The sequence below is a fragment of the Esox lucius genome, chromosome 6 (assembly GCF_011004845.1).
Source record: "Esox lucius isolate fEsoLuc1 chromosome 6, fEsoLuc1.pri, whole genome shotgun sequence".
NCBI lineage: Eukaryota > Metazoa > Chordata > Actinopteri > Esociformes > Esocidae > Esox > Esox lucius.
In genome coordinates, this window is record NC_047574.1 from 12,408,456 (window position 1) to 12,435,073 (window position 26,618).

General features: G+C 41.7%; 3 protein-coding genes across 3 annotated transcripts; all 3 read left to right on the forward strand.

The window, feature by feature from the left end:
* The first annotated feature begins 5,953 nt into the window (after positions 1–5,953).
* Positions 5,954–13,073, forward strand: comtd1 (catechol-O-methyltransferase domain containing 1). Its single transcript, XM_010869985.4, has 7 exons — positions 5,954–6,080; positions 6,448–6,563; positions 6,930–7,035; positions 7,120–7,238; positions 12,060–12,114; positions 12,201–12,334; positions 12,794–13,073. Exons 1-7 carry the CDS (start codon positions 6,026–6,028, stop codon positions 12,944–12,946), a joined length of 738 nt encoding a protein of 245 aa, XP_010868287.1. The 5' UTR covers positions 5,954–6,025; the 3' UTR covers positions 12,947–13,073.
* Positions 13,074–15,055: 1,982 nt separating this feature from the next.
* Positions 15,056–18,497, forward strand: LOC105010626 (neurofilament medium polypeptide-like). Its single transcript, XM_034292825.1, has 4 exons — positions 15,056–16,075; positions 17,248–17,372; positions 17,761–18,381; positions 18,428–18,497. The coding sequence occupies exons 1-4, from the start codon at positions 15,056–15,058 to the stop codon at positions 18,495–18,497; spliced, it is 1,836 nt and encodes a 611-aa protein (XP_034148716.1).
* LOC114839428 (mucin-2-like) lies at positions 18,488–24,743 on the forward strand. Its single transcript, XM_029120482.2, has one exon. The coding sequence runs from the start codon at positions 18,536–18,538 to the stop codon at positions 24,650–24,652; it is 6,117 nt and encodes a 2,038-aa protein (XP_028976315.2). The 5' UTR covers positions 18,488–18,535; the 3' UTR covers positions 24,653–24,743.
* Positions 24,744–26,618: the final 1,875 nt, after the last annotated feature.

Sequence of the window (26,618 nt, forward strand, 5' to 3'; positions counted from 1 at the left end):
AGCCCAAGCCTCACCCCAGGCCTCGCCCCAGGCCTCACCCCAGGCCTCGCCCCAGGACTCAGCCCAAGCCTCACCCCAGGCCTCGCCCCAGGCCACACCCCAGGTCTCATCCCAGGCCTCACCCCAGGTCTCACATCAGGCCTCAGCCCAGGCCTCACCCCAGGTCTCAGCCCAGGCCTCACCCCAGGTCTCACATCAGGCCTCACCCCAGGTCTCACATCAGGCCTCAGCCCAGGCCTCACCCCAGGTCTCAGCCCAGGCCACACCCCAGGTCTCACCCCAGGCCTCACCCCAGGTTTCATCCCAGGTTTCACCCCAGGTCTCAGCCCTGGTTCGCTGCAGACACAGCCAGCCAGTTGGTGCGAATCAGTGTCAGCCAGCCCGTCTCCAACCGTGTGTGGTGCGGAGGAATCTCTAAGCAGCCCTGTCATGTTAGGAGACATCAGCTGTCAAACAGAGGACAAATCTAAAGATGTCAATTGAAGCCCCCATCAGAAAAAGGAAGAGAACATTTCTGTCAATCGCCTTGACATTCTGCTCCGCTATGATTAACATCACTTAGCATTCATGCATGCAGACCCTCCTGACTGCTGAGAGGGTGCTGTGTTAAATGCTAAACTGAATGCAGTAACCAAGCAACACATCCCCGACATCCCATAACACGGGTCTGACTTATGATGCACTTGGCGTGGCGTTACAGGCACGTCGAAGCTTGAACGTAACGGCCCATAAGGTATAAGATGGTTCCTGATCATACAAACCTGAAGTAGTAGTCTGTCCTCTTTGCATTATTAGACAGGGCTGAAGAGGCTTCCGTGGCTCTGGGAGGACTCAAGATGCACTAGACAATATTGCCACTTGCTGGTGAAATGCTGGTATTTCACTACAGCCGCACACAGTAGGCTTACAGTGGGTTGTGTATAAAGCTTACACTGTAACCTGTATCCTGCATAGGTCTGCTTCTTTGAAATTCCTGCATTTCTAGATTTGGCCTCTTATAATCTATGCTTGACCCCTCTGACATCTAAAACTACAGTACCGTAGTTTGACCTTAGACATCACGCTGTTGTTCTCTGCAAAAATCAGTGCAGTCACTAGCTCCTGAAATATCGTGCTCTGCAACGTTGGTGGAGTACAATACAACCTCACAGGAAGCGGGGCAGGGACTCGTTCAGGAGAAACTTGCCATCTTAGGTCACAGGTGATAGGGATCCTAGCTGGTGTCACCAACCACCTGCAACTTATCAAGAACGGAGCAATAAACAAGAACAAAACAAATATCACTAAAACCACAGTATCGTGATCTTAAATTCATTAACCTGAATTACATTGAGCATTTTCCAACTGTTGAGATTATGCTCGACCATAGTTTCTGTAAAAATAAAAGGCGGTGTGAACAAGCACATGATCTATAGGAAATGTCAGTGCTGCAAATGGTTAGCCAAGTGATACATACCTTTCAGTTATGTAGCAAATGCTTTCATCTATAGTGTCAGGACACCCAAATGACGGAGCGCTACACAACGCAATGTCCCCTTCTATCCCCTGGGATCTTTAGATCAATGGGATGAGCAGGGGGCACTGACCATTTAACCCTATTTCCAGCAGCATCTGACCTCTTAATGCAGGTGCTAAACCCAGCTCAGGTCACCTGAGCAGAGAAATGCTAGGTCCCACTACTACAGGGCTGCCAAGAACTCCACAGCAATGGCATGGTTGCTGATACATTTCCAATATGGCACTGGCTCTTAAAACATGACTAGGTGGAGCTCATGACTAGGTGGAGCTCATGACTAGGCAGAGCACATGACTAGGTGGAGATCATGACTAGGTGGAGCTCATGACTAGGCAGAGCACATGACTAGGTGGAGCTCATGACTAGGCGGAGCTCATGACTAGGCGGAGATCATGACTAGGCGGAGATCATGACTAGGTGGAGATCATGACTAGGCGGAGCTCATGACTAGGTGGAGCTCATGACTAGGTGGAGATCATGACTAGGTGGAGCTCATGACTAGGTGGAGCTCATGACTAGGCGGAGGGGTGGAGTAGTTTTTCTCAGGTGAAATTAAATTGCACAAAAAGGATAGGAGACATTGTGTCATTGTGTCCCTGTTTTAAATGGGAATTTCCATTTTATCAATGGCTAATACATTGTATTTCTGTATAAAATGTAGATGTGTAAAGCAGGTTTGAATGAATCCAAGCATAACCCATTATTCTAAGAATCTTCTCCTAGTTCTGCCTGAAAGTGTATGTTCCCTGCACCCAAGTGTCGGAGCTTAGCTTTCTCTCCCATGGGTGCGAACCTTAGCCGCGGAGGCCCCACCCCCAACCCCACCCCTACCTGATTTCCCAACTAAAAGATAGGTAGATAATATAAATATCTAGTACTATTCTCCCAAAAATGTCTGCATGCTTCATGTACCATGATGAACAGAAGCTTGTTATTGGGCTACAAAAAAACTTACCTGCAGTTACAAAACTTCACTGCTAGCTGCTTTTGGATCTGGATCATAACTGTAATCCCCTTTTGCTATAAACTGCAATGCTGCTCCTGTCATTGTAAAGTCAGATCGAACCATTTCTCTTGCTTCTGCTGCTCAACAACTTAACTAAAGATGTTTCTCAAGGGGCTCATATCATTATATAAAAAATGTTATAATGTATTGCTTTTCTGTCCTCTGAGAGGCAGACATATCTACATTTCATTTTTATGTTTTGTTACTTAATGTTCCACTGTTCAGATTCTTAGCAAACGAGCCAACAACATCCAGCGTTATACCCAGGGTTGCCAGATTCACTGACAAAATAGGCCCAATCATACTCATAAAACTGCACACGGTCATTAAAAATAGCCCAATTGTTCGGAAAACCGTCTTATCTGGCAACGCTGGCTACACTCCTGCAGTCACAGATTAGTTGATCATTCAATGCATTATGGAATCATAAAAAAGAAAGATGTTTATCACTTCAATGTGAACTAAATAGTATGTGGCAAATTAATCAGTACATAATTTTATTATGCTTGCTATAATTTATTCAACCATAAGATGAACATCTTGGGGGGCCCTGAGACTGGCTGCCATTGATACCATTAAAGCTCCGCCTCTGCTTAACCGTTTTCACTAATGTTACCTTCAGAAGATTAAAAAGGAAGTGTCTCCTAAAAGTAATTGTTGTTAACCAAAACAGTTGAAACACAAATTCTTCTTCCATTGGTATATTTTACCTATGAGTGAAACAGAGACAGAGAGTGTGTACATGTGTGTTGATGTGAGTGTTTATGTGTCTGGGTGTATTGCATTCTGTTGAATTGTACCACTACATCACTCGCGAGGAATCCTGCTGCAGATGGCACACATCTTCACGTTCCTTAAAAAGACACCAAAAACAGCTGTGGGACCCATCCAGTCTGTAGAATGTGCCAGGCTACAGTAGGTACTTGGCAGAAGAAGCAAGAACAATTAGCGTCACATAAGCAGAGGCCCGGAGCAGTGGAGGAGCCAGACAAAGGATGTTGGAAACTACAAGACAACTCATTTTCACTGGGAAGACCTTAGAGAAGCTGAGCAGAGCTCCATGCCCACTCCAAGGCATCCCTACCCCTCCCTTTCCTTTTCTTTACTCGTCACAACTCAGAGAGCTCTGGCATGTTTTTGTGTGTGTGTGTGGGGGGGGGGGGGGCTCAAGTCATGGCTCATTTAATTGACTCGAGCATCCCTAAATTTGGGGATTGACAGAGGAAGTCCTTGGAGAAGCCTCCCATCATACGCACATCCCCCTAAATAAGTTTTGAACAAACCCCTCTCCAAAACCAGTTACCAATACACATCTAAGTAGCTGAAATTAGAAGTTAAAATATGGTTATTGCTTCATAACAGAATTGAAATGAGAAGTTAAACTATGGTTGTTGATTCATAACAGAATTTTTGTAGCAGAACTAGTCGTGGACCAAAAATGGGAAACACAGGTGAAAGGCAGCAAAATAGAATGACTTGACAGCCAGAAAACTAATATTACTTTCCTGAATGGGTAAACTGTATGTAAACTGTAACGCTGTATAGACAAGTCATTCAACAGCAAAATGTTGATAATCAGAATCAGAAAGAGTTTTATTGCCAAGGAAGTTTCACAACAAACTATGACTTTGTTCTGGTCTGTATTGCAAGTATTGTGCAGTTGAGGGTTGTGCGAGAATGTGGGGAAGGGTCATAGATTTGTCCAGTTGAGGGTTGTGTGTGTGTGGGGAAATGTCATAGATTTGTCCAGTTGAGGGTTGTGTGTGTGGGGGGAAATGTCATAGATTTGTCCAGTTGTGTGTATCTGTGGGGAGGGGTCATAGATTTGTCTTGTTGAGGGTTGTGTGTGTATGTGGGGAGGGGTCATAGATTTGTCTTGTTTAGGGTTGTGTGTGTATGTAGGGAGGGGTTATAGATTTGTCTTGTTGAGGGTTGTGTGTGTATGTGGGGAGTGGTTATAGATTTGTCCAGTTGAGGGTTGTGTGTGTATGTGGGGAGGGGTTAGAGATGTTTCTTGTTGAGGGTTGTGTGTGTATGTGGGGAGCAGGCTATAATCAGTTTGGCTCTGGGGGCATGTTCATGAGGCCTACTGCTGTAGGAAAGAAACTGTTTTTGTAGTGGGGGGTTTTGGTCCTGATAGACCTCAGCCTTTTCCATTTCCAGGGTGAGAGGATCAGCCCCAATCTTTGCCGCTTGCCTCCCCATCCTGGAGGTGAGTAGGTCTTGTAGAGATGGCAGGTTGCAGGTAATCACCCTCTCTGCAGAGCGGATGATGCCCTTGTCCTTGGCAGAGGCTGCAGCGTACCAGACGATGATGAAGGAGGTCAGGATGGACTCTGATGGCAGTGTAGAAGACATCAGCCTTGCTGCTAAAAATCTATAGCTAGCTAATACCAAACTGTAATAATACATGCTTAATTGAAGCCCAGATGTATTGCATACAGTAATTATAAGCAAGCCAACTAAGACAGCAATAGATATATAACATTCGATAGCCATCAGTATCCAGCTCAACATTTTTGCAAACCTACAAGCCATTAAGGAGGTGATACATTGTTAGATGTTTGTGCACTGCAACACTATCAATGTGGCATTACAGGCTTGCTTTTTACATTAAAAGCAAATGGTACAAAAATTGTAATCGAGTATCTAGCCAGGACAACATAAGCCACCAAGGCTGTCACGATTTAGCAAAAGGAAAATTAATACCTTTCACCAACTGCTAACAGACAGCTAGGTAGAACAACAGTGAGGTTATCACCACGAGCTGAATTTTCAATACACTGGCATACATCTGGGACAATAATGTTCTTTACTCATTGTATCTACCATCAAAAAGTTAATGTTCCCACTAAGGTTTGTAAATGTGGCTTTGCTTTTTTATAACACGTGTACGCATAGATAGCAGCAGGGACATCACTAGAGGGTCATTTTGTTTGTTGGGCACGCTGTTATGGGCTGAATGAAAGGGACGAGGTACACACAACCCAGCACAATAAAACTAACGTTAGCTAATGTTTGTCCCTGCCATGCCAACTTTTTTCAGGATGTAGTTAAAAAGTGGGTCAAATATAGTTTATTTGGGTGCCTGTGGGCTTAATCAAGGTAGAGTGTGTTCCTTTAATCACAAACTGGATTTTATAAACCTGGGGACAAAAATTTGGTTCGAGTAAAAAAGAAAAAGTAAAGAGGTTAACAATTTCTGGAAAACACTATGTAAAGAGCAGGGTTGTGCGAGGTGTGGGTTTGATTTCTGTGGGGGACACAAAGGGTATGAAAATGTATGTACTTAAAAAGACCATCCGCTATAAGATGTTAATGGAAAAGCGGTCTTTTGAAACAAAGTACATACAGAGTGCTCAATATATTGAACTTTACTCTTAAACGTTTGTTAAGAACAAACACAAAAGAAAGCCAGTGGACTTTCCCATCCACCTTGAATAAACAAGAGACCTAGTCAATATACTGTCTTTAGTGATCTCAGAATACAGACATCTCTAAAAATGGTTCCAGATATTAAGATGTTTTTCTGCATTGGCCTTGTTCATGCACTAACAGGTATGTATTTGTTGTTATGTAGAATAATTGCTTGATTAAAGTTGTTGGTTGTAGAATGAATTTTGGAGACACAGGCTCAATTGAATGTTGCATTGATCTTTCAGCAAGAAATATTTATTGTTAAACAAACATTCCTGACAGGTAGAAAGAGAAATCACATCAGGTCTATTCATAAAATAACCAAGCTCTGAAATGTTGTATTCTGATGGTGACAGTATATTCATTTTAACTAGTTGATGGTATATTTATTTTAACTAAAGATATATCCTGTAACATTTTGTTTGTTGTGGTTCCCAACTTGGCAATGGAGGTTATAAACAAAATGACCTTCGACTGTATTAACTGTTGTTTTATTGGTAATGGTCAGGAATAGGGTCTGCCCTATCCGGTAAAAGCCACAGTGAAGGGAAGAATGACCCTGTTCTGCAGTATTTGGTGAACAACTCACTGAGAGAGCATCCCGTCCTGACCAAACTCAGACTGGTAAGATTTGACCAAGTTTAAACCAGGGTTATGGTTGAGGCTAGGGTTAGAGTTGAACTTGGATGTGGACATAAAATTAAGGGGAAACACGGATAACATTGGATTACAAGAACAAAGCTGTGTTCGGACAAGTATCAAGCAGGGATGAGCTACCAGAGTATAGGTTGCATAGGCTACTATAACCACTAGAGGTCAGCATATTACCATACAAACACTCCAGAGAACCTGAATAATCAGCTGTCCTAAGTACAGAGAATAATTCCTTGGTTACAGTATGCAATAGAAAATAAAACCGTAGATTTATTTTGTGTAAATGATTCGCATTTTAGTCAATTACATTTCTTATAACTTTCCTTTCTGTTGCAGAAAACCCTTGAAGACCCAGATAGTGATATGCTTGTTGCTAGTGAGCAAGCACAACTGATGGCAAATCTGGCCAAACTGATCAATGCCAACAAAACCCTTGAAATTGGTATGAAATTATGAAACAATGGTTTTCCTGTTGACAAGCAGCTGTGAAAGATGTATTGCGGTAACAGTTGTTCTCTCTTCCTAGGGATGTACACGGGGTATAACACCCTGAACATGGCCTTGGTTGTTCCTCAGCGCGGTCATGTGGTAGCATGTGAAATTGACAGCAAATATGTGGCCATCGCCGAACCTTTCTTTGAGGAGGTCAGATCAACATTCCACTGTTGACAAGTTGATATTCAAGTGGTTTGCCATCTTCCTTCCTCTTAATTGATGATATATATATATACTGTATACCGATCGGCCATAACATTATGACCACCAGCCGAATGTTGTGTAGGTCCCCGTTTGGCCGCCTATACAGCCCGGCCCATCGAGGCACAGACTCCATTAGACCTCTGAAGGTGTGCTGTGGTATCTGGAATCAAGAAGTCCTCTAAGTGGTGAGCCGGGGCCTCCATGGATTGGACCTGTTTGTCAAGCACATCCCACAGATGCTCAATTGGATAGAGATCTGGGGAATTTGGAGGCCAAGTCAACTGCTTGATCTCGTTGTTGTGTTCCTCAAACCATTCCTGAACCATTTTTGCTTTGTGGCAGGGCACATAATCCTGCTGAAAGAGGCCAATGCCATCAGGGAATATTGTTGCCATGAAAAGGGTGCACATGGTCTGAAACAATGCTCAGGTAGGTGGTACGTGTCAAAGTAACATCCACATGAATGGCAGGACCCAAGGTTTCCCAGCAGAACATTACCCAAAGCATCAGGCTGCCTCCGCCAGCTTGCCTCCTTCCCATAGTGCATCCTGGTGCCATGTATTCTCCTGGTTTGCGACGCACACGCATCCGGCCAACCACGTGATGTAAAAGGAAACCTGATTCATCAGACCAGGCCACCTTCTTTCATTGCTCCATGGAGACTATTAACCATTGTAGGCGCTTTTGGCAGTGGACAGGGGTCAGCATGGGCACCCTGACTGGTCTGCGGCTATGCAGCCCCATATGTAACAAACTGCAATACATTGTGTGTTCTGACACCTTTTTCTCACCTTTTTCAGCAATTTGAGCTACAGTAGCTCGTCTGTTTGATCGGAACACACAGGCCAGCTTTCGCTCCTCACAGGCATCAATGAGCCTTGGCCAACCATGACCCTCTTGCCGGTTCACCACTTTTCCTTCCTTGGACCACTTTTGATAGGTACTGACCACTGCAGACCGGAAACACCCCACAAGAGCTGCAGTTTTGGAGATGCTCAGACCCAGTCGTCTAGCCATCACAATTTGGCCCCTGTCAAAGTCACTCAGATCATTACGCTTGCCCATTTTTCCTGCTTCTAACACATCAACTTTGAGGACAGAATGTTCACTTGCTGCCTAATATGTCTCACCCAGTTACAGGTGCCATGATAACGAGATTATCAATGTTATTCACTTCATCTGTCAGCGGTCATAATGTTATGGCTGATCAGTATATATATATATATATATATATATATATATATATATATATATATATATGTATATATATATACAGGTGCTGGTCATAAAATGTTTTCAGTAATTCCATTCATAAAGTGAAACTTGGATAATCTATGCATTCATTCCACACAGACTGATATATTTCAAGTGTTTATTTCTTTTAATTTTGATGATTATAACTGACAACTAATGAAAAACCCAAAATCAGTATCTCAGAAAATTTGAATATTGTGATAAGGTTCAATATTGAAGACACCTGGTGCCACATTGTAATCAGCTAATTAACCCAAAACACCTGCAAAGGCCTTTAAATGGTCTCTCAGTCTAGTTCTGTAGGCAACACAATCATGGGGAAGACTGCTGACTTGACAGCTGTCCAAAAGACGACCATTGACACCTTGCACAAGGAGGGCAAGACACAAAAGGTCATAGCCAAAGAGGCTGGCTGTTCACCGAGCTGTGTCCAAGCACATTAATAGAGAGGCGAAGGGAAGGAAAAGATGTGGTAGAAAAAAGTTTACAAGCAATAGGGATAACTGCACCCTGGAGAGGATTTTGAAACAAAACCCATTCAAAAATGTGGGGGAGATTCACCAAGAGTGGACTGCAGCTGGAGCCAGTGCTTCAAGAACCACCACGCACAGACGTATGCAAGACATGGGTTTCAGCTGTCACATTCCTTATGTCAAGCCACTCTTGAACAAGATACAATGTCAGAAGCGTCTCACCTGGGCTAAAGAAAAAAAAGACTGGACTGCTGCTGAGTTATGTTCTCTGATGAAAGTACATTTTGCATTTCCTTTGGAAATCAAGGTCCCAGAGTCTGGAGGAAGAGAGGAGTGTAAAGTCCAGTGAAAAGTTTCCACAGTCAGTGATGGTTTGGGGTGCCATGTCATCTGCTGGTGTTGGTCCACTGTGTTTTCTGAGGTCCAAGGTCAACGCATCCGTCTACCAGGAAGTTTTAGAGCACTTCATGCTTCCTGCTGCTGACCAACTTTATGGAGATGCAGATTTCATTTTCCAACAGGACTTGGCACCTGCACACAGTGCCAAAGCTACCAGTACCTGGTTTAAGGACCATGGTATCCCTGATCTTAATTGGCCAGCAAACTCCCCTGACCTTAACCCTATAGAAAATCTATGGGGTATTGTGAAGAGGAAGATGCGATACGCCAGACCCAACAATGCAGAAGAGTGGAAGGCCACTCTCAGAGCAACCTGGGCTCTCATAACACCTGAGCAGTGCCACAGACTGATCAACTCCATGCCACGCCGCATTGCTGCAGTAATTCAGGCAAAAGGAGCCCCAACTAAGTATTGAGTGCTGTACATGCTCATACATTTCATGTTCCTACTTTTCAGTTGGCCAACATTTCAAAAAATATTTTTTTTGTATTGGTCTTAAGTAATATATTCTAATTTTCAGAGATACTGAATTTGGGATTTTCATTAGTTGTCAGTTATAATCATCACAATTAAAATGAATGAATGAATGAATATAATATACAAGTTTCACTTTTTGAATGGAATTACTGAAATAAATCAACTTTTTGATGATATTCAAATTTTATGACCATCACCTGTATATACACACACACTCACACACAAACACAAATACATACACTGTATATACATATTCACACACACACACACACAGTGCCAGTCAAAGGTTTGTACACATCTACCTATTCATGGGTATTTGTATGGAATTATAAAATAATGTGGAATCATGTAGAACCCAAAAAAGTGTTAGAGATCAAAATGAATTTAATATTATATGTTCTTCAATGTATCCACCCTTTGCCTTGACGACAGCTTTGCTTTGCATACTCTTTGTGTTCTCTCAACCAGCTTTATGAGTGGTCATCTGGAATGCATTAAAATTGACAAGTGTGACCCATTTAAAGGTGGTGGAAATGTGTGGAATTTAGGGTGAGTATACAGGGGGTGAAAAGGTAGGGTTGGTATACAGAAGACCATCATTATTTCTGTACTGTAGTATTCCATATTATGGAAAGAACAGCTCAAATAAGCGGAGAAACAATTGTCCATCAATACTTAAAGACATGAAGGTCAGTCAATCTGAAATTCAACACTACTGTTGTTTGCTCCTTGGGGTTTAAGGCCGGGTGTCTCTGTAAAGCACTTTGTGATAACTGCAATTGTAAAAAGGGCTTTATAAATACATTTGATTGATTGGAGCATTTCAGGAAGTTTCTTCAAATGCAGTGGCAAAAACCATCAAGCGCTATGATGAAACAGGTTCTCATGAGGACCAGCACAGGAAAGGAAGACCCAGGATTTTCTATTCTGCAGAGGATATGTTCATTATAGTTACCAGCCTCAGAAATAATCTATTAACCGTACCTCAGATAGCAGCCCAAATAAATACTTCACAGAGTTCAAGCAACAGTCACATTTCAACATCAACTGTTAAGAGGAAATTGCATGAACCAGGGCTTTATGGTCGAAAGGCTGAAAAGAAATTACACTTGAAGGGCACCAATGAGAAGAGACATGTTTGGACCAAGGAACACGAGAAATGCACATTAGGCCGCTGGAAATGTGTCCTGTGATGTCCAGTTGGAGATATTTGGTCCCAAACACTGTGTCTTTGTGAGACACAGCGTGGGTGTACAGATGATGACATGGAGGAGGTGTGTGGATCCCATGGTGAAGCATGGAGGAGGGGTTTTGCTGGTGATACTGTCTGCAATTTATTTAGAATTCAAGGCACACTCAGCCAGCATGCCTTCCATAGCACACACTTGTTTGTGCTGTGGTAAACTATCATTTGTTTTTCAATAGGACAATAACACAAAACAAACCTTGGACCATAGATTGAAAGCAAAGCAGCCAAAAAGTGCTCTGCATGGGTGGGAACACTTCCATGACTGTTGGATAACCATTCCAAGTGACTACCTCATGAAACAGGCTGAGAGAATTCCAAGAGTGTGCAAAGCGGTCATGAAAGCAAAAGGTGGCTAATTTGAAGAATCAAAAATATAAATGTATTTTGATTTGTTTAACAATATTTTGGTTACTCCATGATTGTAAAAGTACTTTATATGTGAAAGATGCATACAATTCATTATAGAGGTGAAATGTTTGGCAAAAAATAAATAAAGCTTCCCAAACTGTGTTGCTTGTGCAACCTGTGATGTAAACCCTTTCAACCCACTGAAGTTCAGAGACATTGATTTTTGGACTTTGTCTCCTTTGCCAATGGCTTCATTTCTCCACCCACAGCACTTGTAATCTGACTGACAGAAGTCAGATATTTGCTGTACTGATGCTTTTGGACAAAATGGTGCACAGCTAAGCAGCAGAGAATGTTGTTGTCTTTAATGATGTTGATGGACTACTCCAAACCCAACAGTGAAAACGCTAATATTCACAATGCTGAATAATTACAGAGACAAGTGCTTTGTATAGTCAGCTTCTGAACTTTAAACAAATCCACATTTTATTTACTTTACCCAAATAAGGAAGCCTAAACAATGAAAGACAGGCAACTAACCATCCTTAACGTCCTTTTTTTTTCAGGCAAACGTCAAGGATAAAATAAATGTCCGTCTTCAAGCTTGTCTAAAAACCCTGGGTAGGTGACTTTTACAAACCCAAATAAGAGTATATTAAGGTACTGTTCAAATATTTTCAACTTCTATTCTTCTATTTCTGTCCTAGATGAGCTCATAGCTGCTGGGGAATCAGCCACCTACGACTTTGTGTTCATTGATGCAGATAAAAGGAGCTATGACCAATATTATGAAAAGTCTCTTGAGCTTGTGAGACAAGGGGGAATCATTGCCATCGATAATGTGAGTAGTTTATGCACAAACTTTTCTACAAAGAGTTCCAGCATGCACACTCGATCAAGATGAATTTAAAATAGGCCTGGATAGCTAAGATGGAGTAAATATTTCCCCATCACCCCTGAACTCCGTTTGAGCCTCTGTCCTCACTTGTCTCGCCTTCGCCTCACCTCACAATCACACAACACAGCAGGTTCCCCTTGCTCAATGAAGTAGCTATCAGCAAAGTCAGTGCTATAAGGAAGAAAAATAATAATAATATTACATTTTGCAAGAATTTATTCACAAACAACAGTCGGATGATGTGGAGGGACGGTGGTTGTCTATCAGACCCCTTCACTCATCTGTCAAACTAACCATCGCACTAAATTCACTCAATATGCCTCGCTTGCCTCTATCCACCACAGCTCCACTCACATCTAACACCCCTGTATCTCTGACCACCGCTCTCCCCCGTCCTCCCAGGTTCTGTGGAGTGGTAAAGTGGTGGACCCTTCTCCGGATGACCTGACATCCCAGGCTCTGGACAAGCTCAACAAGAAACTCCACACGGACCAGAGAATTGATCTGAGCATGCTTACTGTTGGGGATGGACTTACCTTGGCCATCAAACGCTAACTCATGCTGACCCATGCTGACTCATGTTGACCCATGCTGATTGTAGCTCAAACCAATTGTAATTTGTTGCGGATGCCCCTAAACATGAACACCGGGTCTAAATAAACCATTTTCAGTAGGTACAATACATGTATAAATGTGAAATTTGCTTTTTAAACTCAAAAAGGTTACCCACTGTCAGGTTAATACTTGACTTATGTTGTCAGTGTGTGGAATCAATGAAAGCAGCTGTTGTTCACTCTGGTCACTTTGTACAAAGTTTGAGAATGTAGAACACGTAGAATTGTTTTATGGCTAATGCGCAACAAATGCATCCTCAGTGCTCACTGATGAAGATTTATAAAGTGCATAGTGGACGCTTGAAAACACAATACCATTTCTAAATTGTTAGTAGCTAAATCTCGTCATCATTTGGATATCACCAGATTTATTTTAGATGCAGTAGAACCTTACTAACGAACTAAGAATGAGAGTACTCCACCGAAGTAGCTAATTACTAATGCTATCTATTTTTTAAGTTTGATGACATGATGATAGCAACGTTTTCTAAGAAATATGAGCATACTTCAGCAATGTCATTGTATTTCCAAGTCATTAGACCCTTTTCACATTGTGAATGTCAATATGCATGCAAACAAGTGACTGATGGAGGTGCAATACATATATTGCATCGCAGAACGAATCAAACAACTGGAGGACTGTCTACATAACAGTCTCAATCAAACCAATCAATGTATTAGCAGTTTGCAAAGGACCAGACACGGAAGGGACACCAACCATAGGAAGACAATATGGAATTCCAATCTCTCCATGAGAAGGGAGTGATCAATGATGTTGAACTGAAGGACAGACATTGAACCTTGGTCTAATGCCATTAAAAGGTAAAAGGACCTAAAACCAGACAGGCGAATGTAGTAAAAAATAATTGTCTTCAGGAAGGCAGAGAATTGCTTGGAAATATATTTTTCTAAATTTTTTTAAAGGAATGGGAGGTTTTGTATTAGGTTTTGTAATAGTGAACAGGATCGATGTTTGATTTTTTTTTAAAGCAGTTTAAATCACTGCCACATTATTGAGTTTGGTACACTTCTGGGAGATAGGGACTAAGTTATTATGTTCAACATAGGCAGGCCAAGCACAGGAAGTAGCTCCCTGAAGTGAAATTTCACCATAGGTTACCATTTGTGTAATAAAAAGAATATATTAGCAACATAATCTATAAAGAGCAAATTTGTGATAGAATCAAGTTCTTCTATATTTATAAAATATTAGTGCCAGCATTCATAGCAAACGTAGATACTGCTTCCCTAACACAAAGTAAATGGTTAGTAATACCTTTTAGAAGAACATTTTTGTCAGGTCTTGACAATGGAGGTGCCTCTAGGCATCTCTATGTGCCTGGGGGTGATAGTCAGGGCCTGATAGCAGAGGTGCCGCAAGGCATCTCTGTGCTGCAGTTTTGGTTATCCCAATTAGGGGAAGCTGCACTGCGTTGCCTCTAATTGGGGATCCTATTTAAGTTTGGGTGTTTCTCCACTCAGAGTGGATCTTTATTTGTGTGTGTTGTGTGACACTATAGGGCTCAGTTGGTGGCGCACCTTTGTTTTTGTAATGTTTCGAAAGAAGACAAAAAGAGAATAGTACTTTTTAAACATAGATGTCGATCATGCCCATGTGATGTTGTGTTCCTGGGTATACTAATAACAATCAAAGTGCTATTGGGCACTTCTTCTGCCTGGTACCATCACCCAATGCATCCTTAATATGTAACTAGAAAAGATATGACGGGTAAACGGCATGTTCAAGATAATCCCTCATATCATGCCAACAAACATGGTTTCACCATTTGACTAACAGATTACCTAGCATAGAGTTAAATAACAAGTTAGTTCCACTGCTATAGGCCACATAACAATTAAGGAGAGGGATACAGAGAGAGGAAGCAGAGGGGAAGGTAGTTGGAATGCAGCCGAGCCTACAGCTGATTCTATATATTTTCAGCACTATGGACAGTTCCATTCTGCAGCGTGAGCGAACAGAGGGGGTATAAAAGATAAGAGCAGCGCTGTTCAGCCTGCACTCCACAACGGCTCAGTCCAGAGAGGCAGTATGAGCCACACTATGGAGCACCGGTCGGGTTCTCCACATAGGGGAAGTCAAGCTGAATATTCTCAATATCAATCCAAACTCACCGGATCTCTCTCGACGCCCAGGAGGGTTGTCTTTGAGTCAACTGAGGACAGCGAATATGCGAAGACGACGAAGAGGGAGTTTGTGTCAGTTTCAAAATCATCGGACAGCTTTCTAGATTTGTCAAATACATTAACCGGGGTGTTGACAAAAATTAATGAAAAAGAACTGCTCCATGGACTGAATGATCGTTTTGCCGGGTTTATAGAGAAGGTGCGTCAGTTGGAGCATCTAAATGAATCGCTTGAGAAGGAAATTGAGGAAATAAAACGGAAGGCACAGACTCCTACGTCTCTAGCCCAGATGTTTGAGCCAGAGCTTAGAGGTCTCAGGAAACAAGTTCATGACATCACACTTGAGACACGTCAGATTGAGATAGAACATCAGAGCCTGGAGGAAGACTTCTTGACCTTGAGAGACAAATACGAACAGGAGGCTCGGGACCGATCGAATGCAGAGAACAGCATCCTGGTGCTGAAAAAGGATGCCAATGAAGCATACCAGGGCAAACTTCAACTGGACAAGAAAGCGCAGGCTCTGGTGGAAGAGATCCACTTTCTGAAGAAGAACCATGAAGACGAGGTGTCGGAGATGGTGGTTCAAATCCAAGAGGCTCAGGTGACAGTTGAGGCGTGCGGTTTTGGCAAACCTGACATCACTGCGGCTCTCCGGGACATCAGGATGCAGCTGGAAGGTCACGCCGCCTTGGACATCCAGCAGGCCGAGGAGGGCTTCCGCGTCCAGTTTACAAAGTTGACCAAAGAGGCAGAAAGCAACAGAGAGGCGCTGAAGAAGACCCAACAGGAGATCCAGGAGATCAGAAGGCAACTCCAAGGGAAGAACATTGAATTGGACTGCGCGAAAGGAACAAAAGATGCCCTGGAAAAACAAATACATGAGCTGGAAGAGCGTCACTATGAAGAAATTATTCATTATCAGGTAGGTCGTGGATTTGTTTTTTGCCTTTAAATTGTAGTTTTGTTTAGTTCATTCTAACTAGTGCTGTTAAACAATTAAAATAGCTAATACATTTTATCTTCTTTAGTTAAAGTCCAAATTTGGCCCAACATTTTTTACAATTCTGTTAAGTAAGCAGTGTATTATGTTCAAAGCATATCATGTTTTATAGTAAACTATGGACAGTGCTCGACTTTGCATGATATAAATGTAGAAGCTGTCTTTTTCCATGTCAGCCCATTTGACCAGAATGTGTCAAGAACCTTTAATGTTGGCTCTCAAATTATTGCAATAACTGGTAGCTTCTACTAGTATCCCACATAAATCAAAAACAAAGGTTACTGGACTCCGATCTCATAGTACCACCATAGTACCATCTCCTGCCATTGTGCTCTTGATCAAGGCACCAAGTACTACAACTACTACCTCATGCTAATGTATAGAAATCTTTTATCTAGAGAGCTGCTGGGTCAGCAGGCATTTGAATCCACACTGAATCACACCTAAGCTCGTCAAGCTATTATCCATAGATTTTTATGCCAAAATGGGGTTAGAATGGGGTTCAGGAGGGGGCCTTCAAATAGTAGCATTCCTGATGGATGGCTGGTCCCAACATCTACCTTGTACCTTCATGAAATGATTCCTAAAAACAACTAAATCCATAAGGTGGGGTACATGAATTATTGACAATGGTAGGGAACTTGAAAAATGCAGGGAAACGCTTAAGTTATGCAAGGTGGCTAGAGATGTCTGTCTATAAACAATAACCAGAATTTTTGCACAGCATGGAAGTTGTTTGTTAATTGCACTACTAGAATATGTTTTGGTGGAAATGTAAAAGCTACAAAGGCCAAGCCATTTTAAAGCATGAAGGCTGACACTCCAGTTTCCTTGAAAATAATTACTGTTAGTTTTCATGCTACGACAAAATGCGCCTAAATCCCAGTGCATGTCAAAGTCCATAGACTTGAATTGTTAGAAATTCGGACATAACTAGTCTCCCACTAATTTTAACTTAAAATTCTATTCAAACTTTAAAATGTAGAGAATGACCTAGTATAGGTTGCTTTCAGAATTTCTCATTGCCAATCCAATCACAAGCTGATCTAGCATATGAGATTGTTTATATTTGTGTGCTTTGCTTCTCTATGCAGGACACTGTCAGGGAGCTAGAGAATGAGCTGACCAATACTAAGCTAGACATGTCTGGCTATCTCAGAGAATACCAGGACCTTCTGAATGTCAAAATAGCTTTGGATGTGGAGATTCTCTCTTATAGGTAAGCTATCTTAACAATGTCTAAGCTAAAACACAGACTTTTTTTAAACGTGATCAAAGGATTTACATGCCTAGACATATTGTTTTGTTAGAGAAATACTGTACATGTTTTGGAGTATAACCAGAAAAACCCATTTTAGTTTAACTGAATGAATGTAACTTATTGCTGCTTTAGAACGAAAAACATCATAAAATGCTACAGTAAACAGTATGTTTAACAAAGAAAAAAATGCAATCGTTCATCAGACATTTCAAATCTGATTTCATATTTCACCAACAAATAAACACAACACGATACACACTTACCATGTAAAAAACTAAAAACATTAGGCCATACTGTAGTTTTGACAGTAATAACACATAACAGCCTCTCTGTCTCCTTTACATAGGAAACTCCTGGACGGTGAGGAATCCCGTCTGTCCACCATGCCCTATGTCTACCGAAAGTCACCTGTCTACACTCTGCCTCATCTGGCCAGGCATGGAGGCCCCACACGCAGGACTGAACCCCAAAAGTTTGTAGAGGAGATCATCACTGAGACCACCACCGAGGTGGAAATGTCAGAGTTTGAGGAGACAGTTTCTAAGGAGATGGCCAGAGTAGATGGACAGAGAGAAGAGCAAGAAGAGGTGAAGCCAGAGAAAAGTGATAAAGCTGAAAGGAGGGTGGAAGAGGAGGATGAAGAGAAAGAGGAATATGGAGGTAAAAAGGCTATTAAACAGGGAAAAGAGGTAAATGGAGTTATTCCTAGTGAAGGAGAACATGGAGAGGATGAAGATGACAGAAAGGAGGAAAAAGAGGATGAGCCATATACAATTAAAGTAAAAGTCAGCTCATCTGAGGTCACCAATCAGGGAGAGAAGGACATACCGGATATAGCCAAAGAACTTGACAATGAGATAAAGGAGGAGGGGAAGACGATGAAAATACATGACAGCCCAAGACATGAGAAGTCCCAACAAGATGTTACCATAGAGCTTGACATCTCCCCAGAACCCAAAACCTCAAAGTCAGAGGACAGCAAAACAGAAATTTCAATAAATGATCAACCACAGGTCTGCAAAGAGGACATCCCCAAAGAGCCCACAAAGGTGTCAGAGGAAGACAGAAAAGAAAACCAATTAACAGAGATAAAAGAAATACATCTGCAGGATGCCCCAGCAATGGACCATACACCTGATCAAAAGGTATGCAGGGAATCAGGCCAACCTAAAGAGGAAGTGAGTCCTGTGACAACCCAAGAGGAGGCTTTCCATAAGCCAACAGATAATGGCTCAACAGAAATATTACCAAAACCAGACCCAATGATTATCCCCAAAGACAAGTCATCCCCTGTACCAGACCATAGCATCTCCCCTATACATGAAACATCTAAACCAGACTCAGCCACCACTCCAAAAGAAGACACTTCTACCCAACCAGATAAGACAACAACCCCTAAAGAAGAATCTTCTGCCAAACCAGTTCCAAGCATCACATCTGAAGAAGGAACATCTAAACTGGACACAACAGACACCCCTGATAAAGTCAACTCCACCAAGCTAGACACTAACATCCCTCTTTCTGAAGAAACATCCAAACCAGAATCAACCTTCACTCTGAAAGAACAAACTTCACGCAAACCAGATCAAACCATCATCCCTAAAGACATGCCTAAAGAGACATCACCAAAACCAGACCTAACTGTCACCCATGAAGAACAAATTTCACCCAAACCAGAACAAACCATCATCCCTAAAGATGTTTCTGAAGAGACTTACCCAAAACCAGACCTAACTGTTACTCTTGAAGAACAAATTTCACCCAAACCAGAACAAACCATCATCCCTAAAGACATTTCTGAAGAGACTTACCCAAAACCAGACCTAACTGTTACTCTTGAAGAAGAAATTTCACCCAAATCAGACCAAATCATCATCCCTAAACACATGCCTGAAGAAACTGCCACAAAACCAGACCTAACTGTTACCCTTGAAGAACAAACTTCACAAAAACCAGACCAAACCCTAATCCATAAAGACATGCCGGAAGAGACTTCCTCAAAATCAGAGATAACTGTCACCCCTGAAGAACAAATTTCACCCAAACCAGATCAAACCATCATCCATAAAGACATGCCTGAAGAGACTTCCCCAAAACCAGACCTAACTGTCACCCCTGAAGAACAAACTTCACCAAAACCAGATCAAACCATCATCCATAAAGACATGCCTGAAGAGACTTCCCCAAAACAAGACCTAACTGTCACCCATGAAGAACAAACTTCACCCAAACCAGACCAAACCATCATCCATAAAGACATGCCTGAAGAGACATGCCCAAAACCAGAACTAACAGTCACCCATGAAGAACAAATCTCACCAAAACCAGACAAAACCATCATCCCTAAAGACATGCCTGAAGAGACGTCCCCAAAACCAGACCTAACTGTCACCCCTGAAGAACAAACTTCACCAAAACCAGACCAAACCATCATCCATGAAGACATGCCTGAAGAGACTTCCACAAAACCAAAACTAACTGTCACACCTGAAGAACAAACTTCCCCCAAACCAGACCAAACCATCATCCATAAAGACATGCCTGAAGAGACTTCCCCAAAACCAGAAATAACTGTCACCCATGAAGAACAAATTTCACCCAAACCAGACCAAACCATCATCCCTAAAGACATGCCTGAAGAGACATCCCCAAAACCAGACCTAACTGTCACCCCTGAAGAACAAACTTCACACAAACAAGATCAAACCATCATCCCTAAAGAAATGTCTGAAGAGACATCACCAAAACCAGACATAACTGTTACCCCTGAAGAACAAACTTCACCAAAACCAGACCGAACCATCATCCCTAAAGACATGCCTGAAGAGACATGCCCAAAACCAGAACTAACTGTCATCCCTGAAGAACAAACTTCACCCAAACCAGACCAAACCATCATCCATGAAGACATGCCTGAAGAGACTTCCACAAAACCAGACATAACTGTCACACCTGAAGAACAAATTTCCCCCAAACCAGAACAAACCATCATCCATAAAGACATGCCTGAAGAGACTTCCCCAAAACCAGACATTACTGTCACCCATGAAGGACAAATTTCACAAAAATCTGACCAAACCATCATCCCTAAACACATGCCTGAAGAGACATCCCCAAAACCAGACCTAACTCTTACCCCTGAAGAACAAACTGCACTCAAACAAGACCAAACCATCATCCCTAAAGAAATGTCTGAAGAGACATCCCCAAAACCAGACATAACTGTTACCCATGAAGAACAAACTTCACCAAAACCAGACCAAACCATCATCCCTAAAGACATGCCTGAAGAGACATCCCCAAAACCAGAAATAACTGTCACACCTGAAGAACAAACTTCACCCAAACCAGACCAAACCATCATCCCTAAAGACATGCCTGAAGCGACTTCCCCAAAACCAGACCTAACTGTCACCCCTGAAGAACAAACTTCACCCAAACAAGATCAAACCATCATCCCTAAAGAAATGTCTGAAGAGACATCACCAAAACCAGACATAACTGTCACCCCTGAAGAACAAACTTCACCAAAACTAGATCAAACCATCATCCATAAAGACATGCCTGAAGAGACTTCCCCAAAACCAGACATAACTGTTACCCCTGAAGAACAAACTTCACCAAAACCAGACCAAACTATTATCCATGAAGACATGCCTGAAGAGACTTCCACAAAACCAGACATAACTGTCACACCTGAAGAACAAATTTCCCCCAAACCAGACCAAACCATCATCCCTAAAGACATGCCTGAAGAGACTTCCCCAAAACCAGACCTAACTGTCACCCCTGAAGAACAAACTTCACCAAAACCAGACCAAACCATCATCCATGAAGACATGCCTGAAGAGACTTCCACAAAACCAGACATAACTGTCACACCTGAAGAACAAATTTCCCCCAAACCAGAACAAACCATCATCCATAAAGACATGCCTGAAGAGACTTCCCCAAAACCAGACATTACTGTCACCCATGAAGGACAAATTTCACAAAAATCTGACCAAACCATCATCCCTAAACACATGCCTGAAGAGACATCCCCAAAACCAGACCTAACTCTTACCCCTGAAGAACAAACTTCACTCAAACAAGACCAAACCATCATCCCTAAAGAAATGTCTGAAGAGACATCCCCAAAACCAGACATAACTGTTACCCATGAAGAACAAACTTCACCAAAACAAGACCAAACCATCATCCCTAAAGACATGCCTGAAGAGACATCCCCAAAACCAGAAATAACTGTCACACCTGAAGAACAAACTTCACCCAAACCAGACCAAACCATCATCCCTAAAGACATGCCTGAAGCGACTTCCCCAAAACCAGACCTAACTGTCACCCCTGAAGAACAAACTTCACCCAAACAAGATCAAACCATCATCCCTAAAGAAATGTCTGAAGAGACATCACCAAAACCAGACATAACTGTCACCCCTGAAGAACAAACTTCACCAAAACTAGATCAAACCATCATCCATAAAGACATGCCTGAAGAGACTTCCCCAAAACCAGACATAACTGTTACCCCTGAAGAACAAACTACACCAAAACCAGACCAAACTATTATCCATGAAGACATGCCTGAAGAGACTTCCACAAAACCAGACATTACTGTCACACCTGAAGAACAAATTTCCCCCAAACCAGAACAAACCATCATCCATAAAGACATGTCTGAAGAGACTTCCCCAAAACCAGACATTACTGTCACCCATGAAGGACAAATTTCACAAAAATCTGACCAAACCATCATCCCTAAACACATGCCTGAAGAGACATCCCCCAAACCAGACATAACTGTCACACCTGAAGAACAAACTTCACCCAAACCAGACCAAACCATCATCCCTAAAGACATGCCTGAAGCGACTTTCCCAAAACCAGACCTAACTGTCACCCCTGAAGAACAAACTTCACCCAAACAAGATCAAACCATCATCCCTAAAGAAATGTCTGAAGAGACATCACCAAAACCAGACATAACTGTCACCCCTGAAGAACAAACTTCACCAAAACTAGATCAAACCATCATCCATAAAGACATGCCTGAAGAGACTTCCCCAAAACCAGACATAACTGTTACCCCTGAAGAACAAACTTCACCAAAACCAGACCAAACTATTATCCATGAAGACATGCCTGAAGAGACTTCCACAAAACCAGACATAACTGTCACACCTGAAGAACAAATTTCCCCCAAACCAGAACAAACCATCATCCATAAAGACATGTCTGAAGAGACTTCCCCAAAACCAGACATTACTGTCACCCATGAAGGACAAATTTCACAAAAATCTGACCAAACCATCATCCCTAAACACATGCCTGAAGAGACATCCCCAAAACCAGACCTAACTCTTACCCCTGAAGAACAAACTTCACTCAAACAAGACCAAACCATCATCCCTAAAGACATGTCTGAAGAGACATCACCAAAACCAGACATAACTGTTACCCATGAAGAACAAACTTCACCCAAACCAGACCAAACCATCATCCCTAAAGACATGCCTGAAGAGACTTCCCCAAAACCAGACCTAACTGTCACCCCTGAAGAACAAACTTCACCCAAACCAGACCAAACCATCATCTATAAAGACATGCCTGAAGAGACTTCCCCAAAACCAGACATAACTGTTATCCATGAAGGACAAATTTCAACAAAATCTGACCAAACCATCATCCCTAAAGACATGCCTGAAGAGACATCCCCAAAACCAGAACTAACTGTCACCCCTGAAGAACAAACTTCACCAAAACCAGACCAAACCATCATTCATAAAGACATGCCTGAAGAGACATCCCCAAAACCAGACCTAACTCTCACCCCTAGAGAACAAACTTCACCCAAACAAGACCAAACCATCATCCCTAAAGGCATTGCTGAAGATTCTTTCCCAAAACAAGACCTAACTGTCACCCCTGAAGAACATACTTCACCCAAACCAGACCAAACCATCCTCCCTAAAGACATGCCTGAAGAGACATCACCAAAACTAGACCTAACTGTTACCCCTGAAGAACAAACTTCACCCAAACCAGAACAAACCATCATCCCTAAAGAAATGCCTGAAGAGACTTCTCCAAAGCCAGACCTAACTGTCACACCTGAAGAACAAACTTCACCCCAACAAGACCAAACCATCATCCCTAAAGACATGCCTAAAGACACTTCCCCAAAACAAGACCTAACTGTCACTACTGAAGAACAAACTTCACCCAAACCAGACCACACCATCATCCCTAAAGGCATGCCTGAAGAGACATCCCCAAAACCAGACATAACTGTCACCCCTGAAGAACAAACTTCACCCAAACCAGACCAAACCATCATTCATAAAGACATGCCTGAAGAGACATCCCTAAAACCAGACCTAACTCTCACCCCTAAAGAACAAACTTCACCCAAACAAGACCAAACCATCATCCCTAAAGGCATTGCTGAAGATTCTTTTCCAAAACAAGACCTAACTGTCACCCCTGAAGAACATACTTCACCCAAACCAGACCAAACCATCCTCCCTAAAGACATGCCTGAAGAGACATCACCAAAACCAGACCTAACTGTTACCCATGAAGAACAAACTTCACCCAAACCAGAACAAACCATCATCCCTAAAGAAATGCCTGAAGAGACTTCTCCAAAGCCAGACCTAACAGTCACGCCTGAAGAACAAACTTCACCCAAACCAGAACAAACCATCATCCCTAAAGAAATGCCTGAAGAGACTTCTCCAAAACCAGACCTAACTGTCACTACTGAAGAACAAACTTCACCCAAACCAGACCAAACCATCCTCCCTAAAGACATGCCTGAAGAGACATCACCAAAACCAGACCTAACTGTTACCCCTGAAGAACCAACTTCACCCAAACCAGACCAAACCATCATCCATAAAGACATTCCTGATGAGACTTCCACAAAACCAGACCTAACTGTTACCCCTGAAGAACAAACTTCACCCAAAAAAGACCAAACCATCATCCCTAAAGACATGCCTGAAGAGATTTCCCCAAAACCAGACATAACTGTCACCACTGTAGAACAAACTTCACCAAAACCAGAATCAATTATAACTCCTAAACAAACTTCCCCCAAACTCGAATCAATCATTTTATCTAAAGAGGTGATTGAAACGACCAGCAGTGGTGAACAAGCTGAGACAGGTACACTACCAATGAAACAGGTACCTTCACTTGCCAAGCGAGAGGATTCACACGCGGAGCCGTAGAGCAACACAATTCAGATGAAACTAGAGGAAAGTATACCCAAAGATTCTGAGAAGGTAATAGATCACAAAATCAAAACCCCAAAGACTGAAATTGTGAAGACACAGGCCTTTCAGGAAAAATCTGAACATTCTGACATTTCTATTACAAAGACATCACCAGTTACAGAACAGGATATATCTGCCTTGGATTTGAAAGAGTAAAAGATTGAAAGGCTGAAGACAGAACCTGATCCAAGCTGCTAAGCCATTTGCAGAGAAGCAAGCTAAGCCTTAACCTGAGGATTTAATCTGTTTGTAGTGAGAATATGTAGCTGTTTTCTCTAAAACTATATAAGTGCATAAGTGGAAAGAAAGCCCTTAAAGCAATCAAGTACTGCTTCACCTTAAAATATGAGCTGTTGCTAAATTAATCCAGTATCAAACATAATGCACAGTTAATGAACTGTTTCAAGATGTAGCCTATTGTAATATTGAATGTAACAACAACAAAATAAGTATTTTGTTGTGCCTTTTTTCTCCTGCACATGGATGATGCATATAGATGATAATGTGAAATAAATACTATTTGAAAAGCACTTCTGTTTTCCGCTATTCATACTTGATGTTCTGTTTCCATCTAATTAGATACATTATAATCCAGTTTATCAAAGTGTTTCTGTTTTTTAGAACCCAGTCCACATTATTTATATCACTGAAACATGATATGCATTTGTATATCATATTTCAATACAGTACAGTCTATATTTTAGCACAATAAGGGCCACACATACAGGTAAGATCAAAGATGTTACTTGTTGCAAAGAGGCAGGACCATAATAATGAATTGGATATTAAACTGACAGGGCTGAAAAATAAATAAAAATAGAAATGAGGCAATTGTTAAAGTCTTACATTAGTTAAAGTTTTTCATCAGTCTACTAAAACTCTGGACAGTATGCTTTCTGCAGTTGGACAAAGCTTTTTGAATGCGCAAATAAAGGTAACACATGAGAGGTAGGTTAAATACTCAAAATGGAAAAGGAAATAAAGGCAATGGCTAAAATAGGAGTAGAATTATTCACATTGTTTTATTCTACTGACTTAGTTTTTAGGCTACGTCTAACTTCCATCAGGTACATTTAACCTCCACTGAGCTCCTAAGCCAGAATAAATGAAACTGTCCCTATGTCAACTATTACCAGGGTGCTTCACAAAACTGGCTTGTATGGGGAGTTGCAGATAACTCTAGTGCCCAATATCTGGGATTTTGCCATAAGGCTGGTGGAAGAAAAAGTGCAAAGATGGGGCAAAATGTTCCCAGTCAAAACGCAACTTTTTAGCTGAAATGAAAAATTCTATAAAGCGCAAAGCAAACACTGCTCATCTCTTTGAGAAAACCAACCCCACAGTAAAGCATGGTGATGGCAGCATTCTTTTACGGGATGCTTTTCTTTAACAGGGAATGAAGCAGGGATAAAAACCTGCCAGGATTGTGGGCAAGAAGGAATTGAGCTATATATTGGAAAATACTAGAAGATAACAGTCTACAAGGGATTGGACTGAGGCAGAGGTTTACCTTTAAGCAATATAATGATCCTAAACACACAGTCAACAAACTGTGTCCTAGTTTTGTCCAGCCAAAACCCAGGCCTCTGTCCAATTTGTCATTTGTACACTGTAAAACCACTGTTTACACTGTGCCCTGTAAGTTCAGAATACTCTTTTGTGGAAACTGAAAAATATTTAAGTCAACTAACTTAATTTTGTTAAGTATGTAATTAATTAAAATGTATTGGAACTTAATAAAGATTTTTACTTCAAGTTCAATGTACATAAAAATATAGAAGAAAATAATTTCTCAATATGCATTGCCCTTTCAAGTGAACTCTAGAGTTACCACCCATGGCTGTATTTGTTAATGACAGAGACATGGTTATTGAACATATTTATTATCTTTAAGTTCAATTTATTGTTTGTTATGAAATAG